Raw genomic sequence first — 14,934 nt, forward strand, 5'->3', positions numbered from 1 at the left:
CAGCTCAACTTTTATGTGCTTTTCAAGTTAGTTAACATTATTTTGTCCACGGACATTCACAGACACGTTACCTGGTGGCAAATCCTCCATCGCTTTGAGGATTACCCATAATCCTTTGCTATTACTACTCAATGCAGGTACAAATTTACAACAGCAGGTGGCATAGTTGTCCCATGTAGCGGGATTTAACCTGAACCTTTCCAACTATGTTACATACGCTCTCCGCTGCTAGGGCCTCCTACTTCTCAGATCTTAATGGAAGAACGTCATTTGGCTTTAGCCAGGTTTCACATAATCCCATTATGTCAACACTGTGTGGCCTGGTTAGCCTGGTTGTTGTGTGCCTTATCCGCATGTCTATGCCTGTTTGTCAGCACCCTGAGAGTAGCCTCTATTTCAGGAACTCTGGCCCCTGGTAGACAGACTATTTTGGCTGCTGCTTCTAGCCTAATGTTACGGGTTATGGAGTCTCCTATAACTACGATGCGTGGTTTAGAGCGGGGCCGAGGAGCCGGGGTGGCAGGCCGGCCTCAGGGACTACTAAGCAGAGCAAAACGATTCCGGGAGCGATGGTTGAAAATCGGGCCACACAACAGACGGCTGGCTCATGCGGGCGCTCCGACGCCTCGGGACCGGGATAAATTCATCACCCATTGCCGAAGGGGCTACACTATCTGGGGAATCATGGCTAACGCTCGGGCTAACGCTAACAACGGCCCGGACCGTAAACTATCTGGAGTGCCCGTCGTATCTAACGTGACTAATCTATCATCCTCAAGCTGACGGACGCAACTCTCTAATAGAGTGAGCTTCTCTAAAAGTAAGGAACAGACATAAAAGCTTAGCTGAGGCTAGGAGCTTAGGCTATGCTAGCGGCTACCAGAAGCTATGATACAAAGCTAGACTGAATAACGTTACGCGAAAGGCTAGAGGGCTGTGCTAATGGCTACCAGACACAATAATGTAAGGCTAGACCGAATAGCTTTTGGCAAAAGGCCATCTAGCACAAGGTGCTAGCTTGCTGCGAGTAACTAAGTAAGCAGGAGTTGCTAACTAGCTAAAAATGAGCCCACAAGACAGGGCTAATAGCGAAAGCTGCTAACTAGCTGCGGCTAGGTAAACAAGCTAGGCTAACAGATGATACTAAATTGCTACAGATAAACCAACAGAAGTCGAGAGGGGAGGTGCAGAAGAAATTGAAGGATATGCAGTTTACAGGTTGAAAGGGAGGAATTAAGAGGGAGAGGTTAGAGGGAAAAAACTAATAATACTCCGGGAAGACGTCAGGAAAGATGCTAACAGCGTGGCTAGCAGCGTGGCCTCGGAACCTGAAGTCTCGCGTCACACTTACATATGTGGACGTGAACAACCATGGAAATCACAGGAAGTAGATGATCTATAGTCATTTTCTGTCTATCGTTTCCAATAATTGCAACCAGGCAAAATTATAAAATTTCTTACTGAGAACATAAACACAAACTTAATTTGTATTTGTATAACCACGGCAGACCGCGGTATTTACAACTGCAGCTGGAGATTCAAGGCCAGAGCACAGCAACTACTCCTACTGCATTCTGCCTTGGATTTAGCTGGTTTTTGTAGTTACTGCAAATTTGACATGCGGTTTTGTCACAAACTAAACATAAATGAGCCAAAACAGTTTGTTACAAGATAAAACAGAGGCTGATGAACAAAGTCTGATTCCAGTCTTAATTCAATTTTGACCAAACTTGTAGTTATTACATTTTGCCTTTGCACGGCAGTGCTGCGTAAACATTTAATGAAACCTGATGCAAAGATTTCATCAGTATTCGTGACATGTAGCTGCTATGAAGCTCTCATTTACTCCATATGATTGTGTTACACGTTTACATTTTAGACATTTAGCTGACACTAATCCAGAGCACCTTACAATGAGTGCAACAGTAGAATGAGCTTTATTTATAGTTGAAAGTGTATAATAACTCTATTTATAGAACCAAAGGCCTGACTGGAGTGCTTAGATCATAGCACCACTGGGGAGCCAAGAGTGATAACAATCATTGGCCCGGACTATGGCCTGGCTGGAGGCATGGCCTGGAGGCATGGCGATGTAGCTCCCTTAGCAGCCTTGGGTTGTCAATGACATGAGCAGCAGAGCAAGTGGAGTGAGTGCTGGAGAAGGGTGACATGGGCTAATTTGGGGAAAGTGAATGCAAGGTGGGCTTAGGATGCTCAGGAAAGCCTTCCAGAGTTCATGAAGTGTCACCTTTTTAAAAAAAAAAAAAGAATAAAGACCTCCTAATTACAGTCTGTGGATGGGTGATTACTGTATGCTCACTTTACACAACAGATACCTTTTCAGGTACCTCCTGAAAGTCTTGTCCCGTAGGCCATAGATGATTGGACTTATGGATCGTGGCAGGATGTGTATAATAATATAGCAGGCAAAGAGGGAGTCCGCATGATGTTCAGGGAACCAGTACAGCAGAGCATTTTTTAACAGGTGGTTTGCATAGGTAGCCATACACAACAGCAGCTGAAACCCATGGAGGAGGATAGTTTTCTGGGCCTTCTTAGCATCGGTGCTTGCCTCCTTGGCAGTGAACAGGATCCTGAAGTAAGTGTAGAAGATAATGAGCCAAACTATGACTAGGAACACTATATAGGTGATATCCCTCTTCTTGAGAACGGTGGGATTCCTGAAGACAGTTTCCCTGAGACAGAAGACTCGGGTATGAAAAAACTCCAGGGGTTCTGTGGCCAGGGCAATGAAGAGGTCGGGGAGGACAGACAACATGCTCGTCGCCCAGATCAGACCAATCAGCATGCGTGTTCTTTTGACTGTACAGATCTGCGCATGGCGGAGGGGGACGCAGATGGCAATGTAGCACTCTACCGCCATGCAGGCCAGGTTCAGAGGGGTGTTTTCGGTGGTGAAAAGAGCAAGCAGGATGGCGCAGCAGCAGAGGGAGACATTTATTGTGTAGAGGGTGTAGCTGAGGAGGAATAGCATGACGGTGAGCATCAGTTGGATCATATCGTTGACCACCAGGTGAATGAAAAGGATGTAGCGAGGATTCATGTAGAAGACCTGGTTGGCGGGAATGAAGAGGAGAGGGGTATGGGGAGATGGAAGGAGAGGAGGATGGGGGGGGAAATTGAGAGAGGAGAGGGGAGGAAAGAAAATAGTTGAGTGGAGCAGAGTTCAGTAGAAGAGGGGCAAGGGCAAGACTAGAGGAAACAGCACATGGGAAGTGGGGAAAGGTGTAGAGAAAAGGGGAGTTTCTCCAAAGAATCATCATTACAGAATATTGATGCTTTTTTTGGAAACCAAAATCTCTATGTTTTTGTACTGGATTTCTAAGAGCACACCTTGTAGTATTGTAATTAAGTTTTCTCATTCTGACATAAATGGCAATTACTTGAGTCATTGCTGCAGTGTTTACAATGAACACATTAGCAAACATTGTACACCTTCAAAATGTAGTGCATTTAATATTGATGTTTACAGTAACTTTATCCTTGTGCTGCTCCTTTATCAAGAGCTGACAATCACCTGCAGAAGCATTTATAGATGGACAATGCTTTTTCACCACTAGACCTAGGATTGGACTTTTAATACCTGAAAGGTGTGCTGCTAATTCTGGTGAATCAAACATTAGCTAGACACAGCACTCTTCTTCTTCTTTCTGCCTGTAGTTTTACAGTGACTGTCCACTGACAACAGCCACACTCCTTGCCAACGCTGTGCTCGTAAATCTTGGACGCTTCATGGGTGTAGAAATCGGTGTGGGCAAATTTGATGGTATAGGACTTATCCTAGATTAATGCTCAACTGAACACAAACACAATTTTATTTTTATTTTTTTTCAGATTTTTTTTTTATTAGGCTATTTATTTCCAATTCCTAATTTTATTTTATTTTTTTTCAAAAAGGTTCATATGGGTCATGGATGTTATTGTAGGCCTAACTCCTTGTTTTTCTATACTGAACAAAAATATAAACGCAACACTTTTGTTTTTGCTGCCATTTTTCACGAGTTGAAATAAAAGATCTAAGACTCTATGCACACAAAAGGCTTATGTCTCTCAAATGTTGTTCACAAATTGGTTTAAATCCGTGTTAGTGATCACTTCTCCTTTGCCAAGATAATCCATCCACCTGACAGGTGTGGCATATCAAGATGCTGATTAAACAGCATGATTATTGCACAGGTGTGCCTTGGGCTGGTCACAATAAAAGGCCACTCTAAAATGTGTAGACAAATTTGTGAACAAAATTTGAGAGAAATAAGCCTTTTGTGTGCATAGAAAAAGTCTTAGATCTTTTATTTCAACTCATGAAAAATGGGAGCAAAAACAAAAGTGTTGCGTTTATATTTTTGTTCAGTATATGTTGAGAATTTTCAGGTAATGATCATTTACATCCTGGTCCTCCTGCTAATAAATAAAATAAATTGAATTTTAATTTGTGAAAAGATGCAGAGTACAAAGATGTTGGAGTACTCAGTAAAGGCAGATGCAGCTTTCTGCAATTTCGTTCAGCATGTGCCAATGTTGATTCAACTTTCACCATAAAGTGATATTGCAATTGGAAGCATGCGATTGAAATTAACAAGCTTTGTAACCTTAAAAGTGTAACCTAATGGTCTTCTATTATGATTTTTCTTATGTTACGTTGAAAAATCATTGTGCCCCCCCCGAGAAAATTTAATGCCCGTCCACGAATTTGTTTCTCCCGCCGGGTCTGGGTCCTCCTGCTAATAAATAAAATAAATTGAATTTGAATTTGTGAAAAGATGCATCATACAAAATTGGAAGTGTAGGAACAGTAATAATTATTGTTTCCTCCATGCTCTGTCTGGTGGGACAGGTGGAACATCAAGGGGCATATTTCATGAACAGACATGAATCAAACTGACACCTGCTGTTCTACTTATTAATGCTTGATTCAGACGCGTAACATTTGAGTGAAATAGACTTTAGTTCATCTTTTGGCACCGCCCTGTCAATGTTGAGCTTGGAATTTTTCGACACTCACCTTCCCACAATTCTCCACATAATCTCTACACCTGCAAATTTGGCTGTTCAATGGACACTCACCGTTAATCCAGCAGCAGAGGTGGTGGTGATATAAATATTAATTTCTGCAATATCTCCTCATTAAATTGATCATAAGTGGTTGGTTGACAGTGAAGGAATGTCAAACCTGATGTTTGCGGAAGGTGTGAATGAGGCTGGCATTGATGTAGTTGATGGAGATGCCGAGGGCCACAACAACCATATTTTTGGTCACAGCTGTGGCGAAGGAGTCTCGATATTGTATAATCACTGTTACATTGGCAGATGACACGTTCATCTTTTGGAAGCTGAAGTTGAAGTCTAACAAAAGAGAGAGAACGTAATATTCACCAACTATAAGAAACATTAACCCAAATATGCAGCTTGTATGCAACATTATTATAATAATAATAATAATAATAATAATAATAATAATAACTTTATTTGTATAGCACTTCTAAAAACAATGTTTACAAAGTGCTTTACATACAGTAAAACCCAAAAGCAGTGATGTGAAACTACCACAATGAATGATAGAAAAAAATAAAAAAAATAAAAAAACAAATATATATATATATATATATATATACATATATATATAATAGAAAATAGGAGTAAAAGGTAATATATGAGGTTCAGGTACAACTAAAATAGATAGAGTTAGATTATAGAGTTGCTATAAATAATGTCATAATTTATTAACCATTGATCTTATATTTATTATTGACTGGTTGAATACCATATTATATAACAGTAGTTACAATAATTATACAACAAATGCAATATTTCTATACAATAATACACAACATAATCACACTTAGTAAACTGAGGAAGAACTCTTGGCTGGGTGGCATTGCACATTGTGTAAAAATGTGTGTAAAAATCTCATGCAAATTTTAGATAACGTACAATAAACACTTATGTGAATCATTAAGGTACCATTTAGGAATAACTTCAGTTACATTATCAGGTTCATCATAGGCCTTTAGAGTGAGTCTTAGACATAATTAACAATTTGATCATGATAATTTCCACACATGGTTATTTTTCAATAGTCTTTGCTATTTGCACCACATTCGTTGGCTTCATTACAGCTTTGTTGAAAGTTGCATTTTTAAAACTACTGGGCACTTTTCGACAATGTGGAACTGCTGAATGAATTAAATTTTGTTAGAGATCCTTCCGTCCTCCTTACCAGGCCCACTCAATGACAAGAGCACAAGAAAGTAGTACTCACCTCAGGCAGAAGATCGGGGCATCAACTTGAAAGATAAAAATCAATATAATATTTTGAAAATACAATTAAAATAACCACAGTAGTGGAAAGAACAACATGAACGGCCCTTTTTAATCATTATTTTCAGTGTGGTTCCAATTTCTACTTCATTCAGTTCATTGTTTTGAAACTTTGTCTTGAAACTGTGAAGGTGAGGCTGAGTAAGAATTTCAAAACGAGATCCATTTTGGGAAGGAAGTTCATCATTGATTATAGATGATCAGTCTGTAAAACTAGTATTATTTTCAACCAAGGACTTACAAGAAGTTACCTAAGATCCTTTAAAAAGCATCATAATTATTTTAAACTTTTTGCTTTCAATTGTCAAGCTATTGTGATGTTTTTCAAATGGTGGAGATTTCAGATTTCAGACTCAGTTTCAGAATGCTGTGCTGGGAGTGTGGATGAGGGAAGTGCCTCATGACTGATAATAAAATGGATTTCAAAATACAAATTATCCTGAAACAGGAGAAAAGACACATCTCAGGAAAAAAAAACACACTAGAGTAAGATAGGATCATGTAGCCATAACCAGCATGTTTGCTGCCACACATGGACAATGCACACCTCATACATCATCAGTCAAGTCAGAATATGATAAGGAAATATGAATGAGTTGATGAAACTTTATTTCACTATCATAGCACTGCAGCACTTCATTCAACTCTATTGTGACACTCCTCTGTGGCCATATGACTGTAGTGAAAGTTCACAGGTGGTACTTACCTTAGTTAATGCAGTCAGACCAGGATACCAACGTGACATAACAGAGAGTGGCTCCAGAAAATCTATCAGATACTTTTATATGTGCTGGGTTTGGCAAACATCTAAGGATACAGGGGTGTGTGTATACATGTGTAAGTGTAGGTGTGAATGCATGCAGGTGGGTAGTAGATGTGTGTGTGTGTGCCACATCTAATTTTCTCTACAACACAGAGTAGGCTAGACTGATGTGCACCTCCACAAAAATATAACCATCCATTACTCTCCATATAGGCTTGCCTACAACATAGCCATAACACAGTAGGCTATAAAAAGTGCTTTAGTCATTGTACAGTCCGTTGTTATTTTAAACGTCACAGTGTAATCATTCTTTACATACTATAGGCTCATCAAATAAAACTAAATAGGCCTACAATGGAACAGATAACAACTAGGCAAGACTAGAATCTACACAGCATTCCCCCAAATTACATTTACATGAAACTTTATCGGGACACAGCCTACCTGTGCAAGTTGACAGCTTAAAGGGCAAGACGGCGTGGCTTGGTCTTAAATGACTCAATTATTTCATTAGACTCCAAAGTCTCTGTAAGTACCCTTTCAAACGGCAGCAGGCGGCTCCCTTGAGGGGGAGGGTGATGGGGAAACATCCTCCTCAGCTGTTGTAGGCCTTGTGTCCGGCTGGTCATCAATGCAAGGTGTTTTGAAGAAGTTAAACAGCAAGCTCTGTTTCATTTTGATAAACTAGCCTAGCGGCTATATTCCAGCATTAGCTGCAGGCGTTGCATTGTTTACTTACACTCCCGTTCTCCCGTGATGCTCGCTGAGGTCACAGGTCAACAGCTACTAAATTTGATTGGTAGGCAGGCTGTGCATGGCGGTGGATGTTGTTTTTTTTGACGAAAATGATTTAGAATTTATTTTAAAATTAACAATTATTATAATTAGACCATAATAGCCTAAGTTTCGAACAAAGCGTTTTAGTAAGGCTATAACTAAAAATTCATTCTGCATCTGATTTTTGGGTGTGCCAGCTGCCTCTGTGGGTGGCACAGGCACACCCTGGCACACCTGTGGCTACGCCATTGGTGTGTGTGTGTGCGTGCGTGCGTGCATGGATGTATGGTTGTGTACACATGCACATGGGTCCGTGTGTGTCTGCTCACACTACCTGTTAACATTGCTCAGGCCTTATTGACTCTGACTCTCCAGCCATAGCATAGAGTTCTAGTTTGAGTTGAAAATGATATTTAACTTTGATACAATGTTCATATCTTTCATGTCAAGTCATGTCAAGTTTATTTATATAGCCCTTTGTCACAAGCATGTCTCAGAGGACTTTACAGAGAATGTGTCTAGCTAGGTCGAGCAGATTTAGCAAGGCAAACAATCTACCTATTCTACATAGCCTAACCTACCCGGTTAGGCTATGTAGACCCTAAATGCACACAAGGAAAAACTCTGAAGAAAAAACCTTAGTAGGAAAACTTGGAAGAAACCTTGGGCGGACTGAGGCAAATAGGGACCCCCCCCAGGACGGCTTATCGTGCAATAGGTCGGGCAAAACATTGACAGAGTTATGGGCAACAATAATGACAGAAGCATTATTAAACCCAGACGTATTTGGGCACAGACACGCTCATACAGACAACAGATAGAAAGTGATTAGACACAGTGTAACCAAATTTATATATAAATACTGTCTAGGCTAGGGTAAGAGAACAGACTGGGTCGAGCCCAAGCCAACGGTGCTAAGGTAGGTCGTATGATTGCGAGAATAAATAGGTTTTGAGTCTAGATTTGAAGATTTCAACAGAATTAGCTTCCCTGACCGTAAGAGGTAGCTGGTTCCAGAGATAGGGAGCTCGGTAGGAGAACGCTCTACTGCCTGCTGATTTTTTCTTGATTCTAGGGACAATAAGGTAGCCAGCATCCTGCGATCGGAGGGCACGAGGGGGAATATAAGGGATGATGAGGTCGGATAGATATGATGGTGCAAGCCCATGTAACGATTTATAAGCTAACAGAAGCACCTTAAAGTCAGATCTGGCTTGAATTGGGAGCCAGTGAAGGGAGGTTAGGATTGGAGTAATGTGGTCAAATTTTCTAGTTTTGGTTAGTATTCTGGCGGCAGCATTTTGCACGAGTTGTAGTTTTTTAATACTGCAGTTCGGTAGGCCAGAGAGTAAGACATTGCAATAATCGAGTCTTGATGAAACAAAAGCGTGTATTAAAGTTTCAGCATCCGTCATATTTAGCAGGGAGCGAATTTTCGACATATTGCGAAGGTGTAAAAATGCTACCTTAGTGATTTCCTTAATGTGAGTATCGAATGAGAGAGCTGAGTCGAAAGTAACGCCAAGGTTTTTAACTGTGGAACTCTGGGTAATTAAGCAGTCCCCAAAGTTAAGAGTAAGGTCTGCAACAAGAGGCAGTTGGGTTTTTGGGCCAACAACTAGCATCTCAGTTTTGTTGGCGTTTAAATGCAAGAAATTTTGTGACATCCAATTCGTTACAGCGATTAGGCATAGTTCTAGGTTTGTAAGTTGTGAACAGTCATCAGGTCTAATTGGTATGTAAATTTAAGTATCATCCGCGTAACAATGAAATTTAATACCGTAGCTGCGGAAAATGTCACCAAGAGGTAGCATGTAAATGGAGAAAAGCAGAGGCCCCAGCACAGAGCCCTGCGGTACGCCAAAGTTAACTTTAGAGTAGTCAGATACAGTATTTTTATGTGAGACACAACCGCAGAGTCGTGGATGCCAACGTAGCTCGCTAGGCGGTTTAAGAGAATATTATGATCGACTGTATCGAATGCCGCACTCAAATCAAGTAGGATAAGAACAGAAGAAGAGTCAGAATCTGAGGCGAGGAGTAGGTTGTTTACCACTTTTGAGAGCAGTCTCAGTGTTATGGAGAGACCTAAAGCCAGATTGAAAGGGTTCGAAGAGACTATTACACGAGAGGTAGTCGGTTAGTCAGGTAGAAACTATTCTTTCCAAGACTTTCGAGAGGAAGGGGAGATTGGAGATCGGTCTAAAGTTATTGAGAACATCAGGATCAAGGTTAGGTTTTTTCAGCAGAGGTTTAATTACGGCTGATTTGAAGGACAAGGGCACAACGCCAGAGGGGAGAGAGGTGTTGATGTTGAGTAGGGAAGGGCCTAATATTGGAAGAAGTTCCTTAATCAATTTAGCTGGAAGAGGGTCAGATAAACTGGTTGTGGATTTAGAGGAAAGTACTAATTTAGATAAGGTCTCAAATTGCAAGAGTACGGTAGTGGTCTCTAATGCACCTAATGCACGATTAGAAGAGGGATCAACGCCCTCGGTAGGTAAAGAATTGCTAATCTCATCTCTAATACAGTCAGTTTTGTGATTGAAGAAATTAAGAAAATAATTTGCAGAAAATGGAGAGCTCGCTACAGGGGAGGGTTTGCGAGTAAGTTTTGCTACCGTGTCAAATAGAAACTTCGGGTTATCTTTATTAGTGTTAAGATCTGAGAAGTAGGAGGCCCTAGCAGCGGAGAGCGTATGTAACATAGTTGGAAAGGTTCAGGTTAAATCCCGCTAAATGGGACAACTATGCCACCTGCTGTTGTAAATTTGTACCTGCATTGAGTAGTAATAGCAAAGGATTATGGGTAATCCTCAAAGCGATGGAGGATTTGCCACCAGGTAACGTGTCTGTGAATGTCCGTGGACAAAATAATGTTAACTAACTTGAAAAGCACATAAAAGTTGAGCTGGCTTTATTTGGTTGGATATTATTTGTCTTAGATTAAATTCGCCATGTTTTATTAAGTTAACCATTCGTTTTTTATGTGTTTTATTGCCAGTAAAAATCTCTCCAGTATAGCTAGCTAACATTAACGTGATGCCGTCTTTCTAGACAGAGCATGTGCTGTTTGTCCACCAGAGATGACCATTCTACTCTATTGTCCTTTGTCATAAATGCAGGTATGTTACAGTATGTCGCTCTATAGAGTGTGGTAATATTTTAAATATGCAGATGAGGTATTTTCTGTGGTTTGCTTACCTTCTGTGTCTTGTAATGTAATTGTTACATAATCGTTATTATAAAATGAAAAATACTAAAAAAAAAAAAGGTAACAGTACGGTGTGAGAAATTTGTATAAACATTTTTGTTTATATTTTCTGTATTTTCTCCTTGTAAATTTTAGAGAGGGACAGTTTCTGTTCTGTGTCATTTTATTTACATGAATGTAAACCCACTATATGATCACTGTGTCAATGTATTGTACAGAGTATAGATTTTCAAAAATGTAAACATGGTAATCCTAGATCTGCAAGAACGTGGAATAAACCTGCTGTTACCACAAGCCTGACCAGCTCCAGGAGATTCATTTAGACAGAAGACATATCACAGAGGTCACATACGCTTGTAATTCATTAGGCTATCGCTCCAAGCTAGCCGAAAGACCTCAAGTTTGGATGAGCGCCATTTGCGTTCCAGCTTTCTACACGCCTGTTTTTGTGCACGGGTTTCGTCAGTAAACCAAGGCGACAGTTTCTTTAGACGGCGGGTTTTTATGAGAAGGAGCGCAACAAAGTCAAGCGAGTCAAGTAGAATAGAGTTAAAGTTATCCGTGAACTCGTCAAGGGAGCCGATTCGTTCCAGGAGAGAGGCAAGAGTTTTTGGTAGGAGATCAGCGAGTTTTGTAGTTGCGGAAGGATCAATACGGCGGATGCTGTAGGTATCAACTGGATTTGAGTGCCGACAGGGCAAATCAATTTGAAATTTAATGAGATAATGATCTGATAATGCCGTTGGATATGGCAAAACTACTAAGTCTGAAACATTAATACCACAAGCGAGGACCAGATCAAGAGTATTGCCATTAGAATGGGTCCGTGAACCGAGTAAAGCCAAAAGTATCAATTAGGGACGAAAAAAGCTTTGCTAACTGGATTAGTTTTACAATTTAGATGAATATTGAAATCACCGATAATTAGGATGTTATCCTACCATAGCTCCTGCATCACATCGCTATCTTGCCTGGGAAGCTAAGCAGGTTTGGCTGTGGTTAGATGGATGGGAGACCACCTGGTGCTGGAAGTGGTGTTGGAGGACCAGTAGGAGGTGCTCTTCCCTCTGGTCTCATGCATAATATCCCCAATGCCCCAGGGCAGAGACAGGGACTCTGTCCTGTGAGTGAGCACCGTCCTTCGGATGAGACGTTAAACCGAGGTCCTGACTCTGTAGTCAATAAAGATCCCATCGGCACTCATCGCAAGAGTAGGGGTGTAACCCCGGTGCCCTGGCAAAATTCCCAAACAGGCCTTCCTTCCATCATGGCCACCTAATCAACCCTCGTTACCTAATTGGCTCCTTCAGTCCTCTACTCTCCACTGAAATGGCTGATGTGTGGTGAGCGTTCTGGCGCAAACTGGCTGCCGTGCATCACCCAGGTGGGTGCTACACATCGGTGGTGGATGAGTTGAGTCCCCCCCCCACTCCTGTGTGAAGCGCTTTGAGTACCTAGAAAAGCGCTATATAAATGTAATCAATTATTATTATTATTATTGTTATCCGTACGAATTACAAGGTCAGAGAGGAAATTGGAAAATTCTTCTAAAAAGATGAATAGGGCCCAGGAGGGCGATAAAGGACGATTAGGTAGAAAGGCAGGATACCAGAGTGGTTAAGGCCCATGCTAACTGGAATGGAAGGGCGCATAGTGAGCATCTCACAAGATGAGAGTTTATTACTGGTGAAAGGTTCAGACTCAAATTGAAGATTAGGCCAACACCTCCACCTTTCTTAGATGTCTGAGCGACATGCAAATTGGTAAAATTAGAGGGGGAAGCTTCATTTAATGGAAGAACGTCATTTGGCTTTAGCCAGGTTTCACATAATCCCATTATGTCAACACTGTGTGGCCTGGTTAGCCTGGTTGTTGTGTGCCTTATCCGCATGTCTATGCCTGTTTGTCAGCACCCTGAGAGTAGCCTCTATTTCAGGAACTCTGGCCCCTGGTAGACAGACTATTTTGGCTGCTGCTTCTAGCCTAATGTTACGGGTTATGGAGTCTCCTATAACTACGATGCGTGGTTTAGAGCGGGGCCGAGGAGCCGGGGTGGCAGGCCGGCCTCAGGGACTACTAAGCGGAGCAAAACGGGCCACACAACAGACGGCTGGCTCATGCGGGCGCTCCGACGCCTCGGGACCGGGATAAATTCATCACCCATTGCCGAAGGGGCTACACTATCTGGGGAATCATGGCTAACGCTCGGGCTAACGCTAACACCGGCCCGGACCGTAAACTATCTGGAGTGCCCGTAGTATCTAACGTGACTAATCTATCATCCTCAAGCTGACGGACGCAACTCTCTAATAGAGTGAGCTTCTCTAAAAGTAAGGAACAGACATAAAAGCTTAGCTGAGGCTAGGAGCTTAGGCTATGCTAGCGGCTACCAGAAGCTATGATACAAAGCTAGACTGAATAACGTTACGCGAAAGGCTAGAGGGCTGTGCTAATGGCTACCAGACACAATAATGTAAGGCTAGACCGAATAGCTTTTGGCAAAAGGCTATCTAGCACAAGGTCCTTCCAGAGCCTTCCAGAGTTCATGAAGTGTCACCTTTTTAAAAAAAAAAATAAAGACCTCCTAATTACAGTCTGTGGATGGGTGATTACTGTATGCTCACTTTACACAACAGATACCTTTTCAGGTACCTCCTGAAAGTCTTGTCCCGTAGGCCATAGATGATTGGACTTATGGATCGTGGCAGGATGTGTATAATAATATAGCAGGCAAAGAGGGAGTCCGCATGATGTTCAGGGAACCAGTACAGCAGAGCATTTTTTAACAGGTGGTCTGCATAGGTAGCCATACACAACAGCAGCTGAAACCCATGGAGGAGGATAGTTTTCTGGGCCTTCTTAGCATCGGTGCTTGCCTCCTTGGCAGTGAACAGGATCCTGAAGTAAGTGTAGAAGATAATGAGCCAAACTATGACTAGGAACACTATATAGGTGATATCCCTCTTCTTGAGAATGGTGGGATTCCTGAAGACAGTTTCCCTGAGACAGAAGACTCGGGTATGAAAAAACTCCAGGGGTTCTGTGGCCAGGGCAATGAAGAGGTCGGGGAGGACAGACAACATGCTCGTCGCCCAGATCAGACCAATCAGCATGCGTGTTCTTTTGACTGTACAGATCTGCGCATGGCGGAGGGGGACGCAGATGGCAATGTAGCACTCTACCGCCATGCAGGCCAGGTTCAGAGGGGTGTTTTCGGTGGTGAAAAGAGCAAGCAGGATGGCGCAGCAGCAGAGGGAGACATTTACTGTGTAGAGGGTGTAGCTGAGGAGGAATAGCATGACGGTGAGCATCAGTTGGATCATATCGTTGACCACCAGGTGAATGAAAAGGATGTAGCGAGGATTCATGTAGAAGACCTGGTTGGCGGGAATGAAGAGGAGAGGGGTATGGGGAGATGGAAGGAGAGGAGGATGGAGGGGAAAATTGAGAGAGGAGAGTGGGGAGGAAAGAAAATAGTTGAGTGGAGCAGAGTTCAGTAGAAGAGGGGCAAGGGCAAGACTAGAGGAAACAGCACATGGGAAGTGGGGAAAGGTTTAGAGAAAAGGGGAGTTTCTCCAAAGAATCATCATTATAGAACATTGATGCATTTTTTGGAAACCAAAATCTCTATGTTTTTGTACTGGATTTACATATTTCTAAGAGCACACCTTGTAGTATTGTAATTAAGTTTTCTCAATCTGACATAAATGGCAATTACTTGAGTCATTGCTGCAGTGTTTACAATGAACACATTAGCAAACATTGTACCCCTTCAAAATGTAGTGCATTTACAGTAACTTTATCCTTGTGCCGCTCCTTTATCAAGAGCTGACAATCACCT

At 41.9% G+C, this 14,934-nt stretch overlaps 2 protein-coding genes across 2 annotated transcripts; both read right to left on the bottom strand.

Moving 5' to 3' along the window:
* Positions 1-2,305: 2,305 nt before the first annotated feature.
* Positions 2,306-5,341, bottom strand: LOC139662261 (odorant receptor 131-2-like). The gene is made up of 2 exons (XM_071540902.1): positions 5,192-5,341; positions 2,306-3,073 (listed from the first exon to the last, which is right to left on the bottom strand). Exons 1-2 carry the CDS (start codon positions 5,339-5,341, stop codon positions 2,306-2,308), a joined length of 918 nt encoding a protein of 305 aa, XP_071397003.1.
* Positions 5,342-13,702: 8,361 nt separating this feature from the next.
* On the bottom strand, positions 13,703-14,473 carry LOC139662262 (odorant receptor 131-2-like). The gene has a single exon (XM_071540903.1). It carries the CDS (start codon positions 14,459-14,461, stop codon positions 13,703-13,705), a length of 759 nt encoding a protein of 252 aa, XP_071397004.1. The 5' UTR covers positions 14,462-14,473.
* Positions 14,474-14,934: the final 461 nt, after the last annotated feature.

This window comes from Centroberyx affinis, unplaced genomic scaffold (assembly GCF_046629955.1).
Source record: "Centroberyx affinis isolate AG114_WGS23_722 - 3 ecotype Tasmania unplaced genomic scaffold, CSIRO-AGI_Caff_v1 ptg003742l_1, whole genome shotgun sequence".
In the NCBI taxonomy this organism is placed as follows: domain Eukaryota; kingdom Metazoa; phylum Chordata; class Actinopteri; order Beryciformes; family Berycidae; genus Centroberyx; species Centroberyx affinis.

Excerpts from the sequence above, each read along its gene's own strand:
- LOC139662262 (XM_071540903.1), bottom strand. The coding sequence starts at position 14,461 with ATGAATCCTCGCTACATCCTTTTCATTCACCTGGTGGTCAACGATATG.
- LOC139662261 (XM_071540902.1), bottom strand. The coding sequence starts at position 5,341 with ATGAACGTGTCATCTGCCAATGTAACAGTGATTATACAATATCGAGAC. Across the intron at positions 3,074-5,191 it reads ACACCTTCCGCAAACATCAG|GTCTTCTACATGAATCCTCG; the intron begins GTTTGACATTCC and ends CCCGCCAACCAG.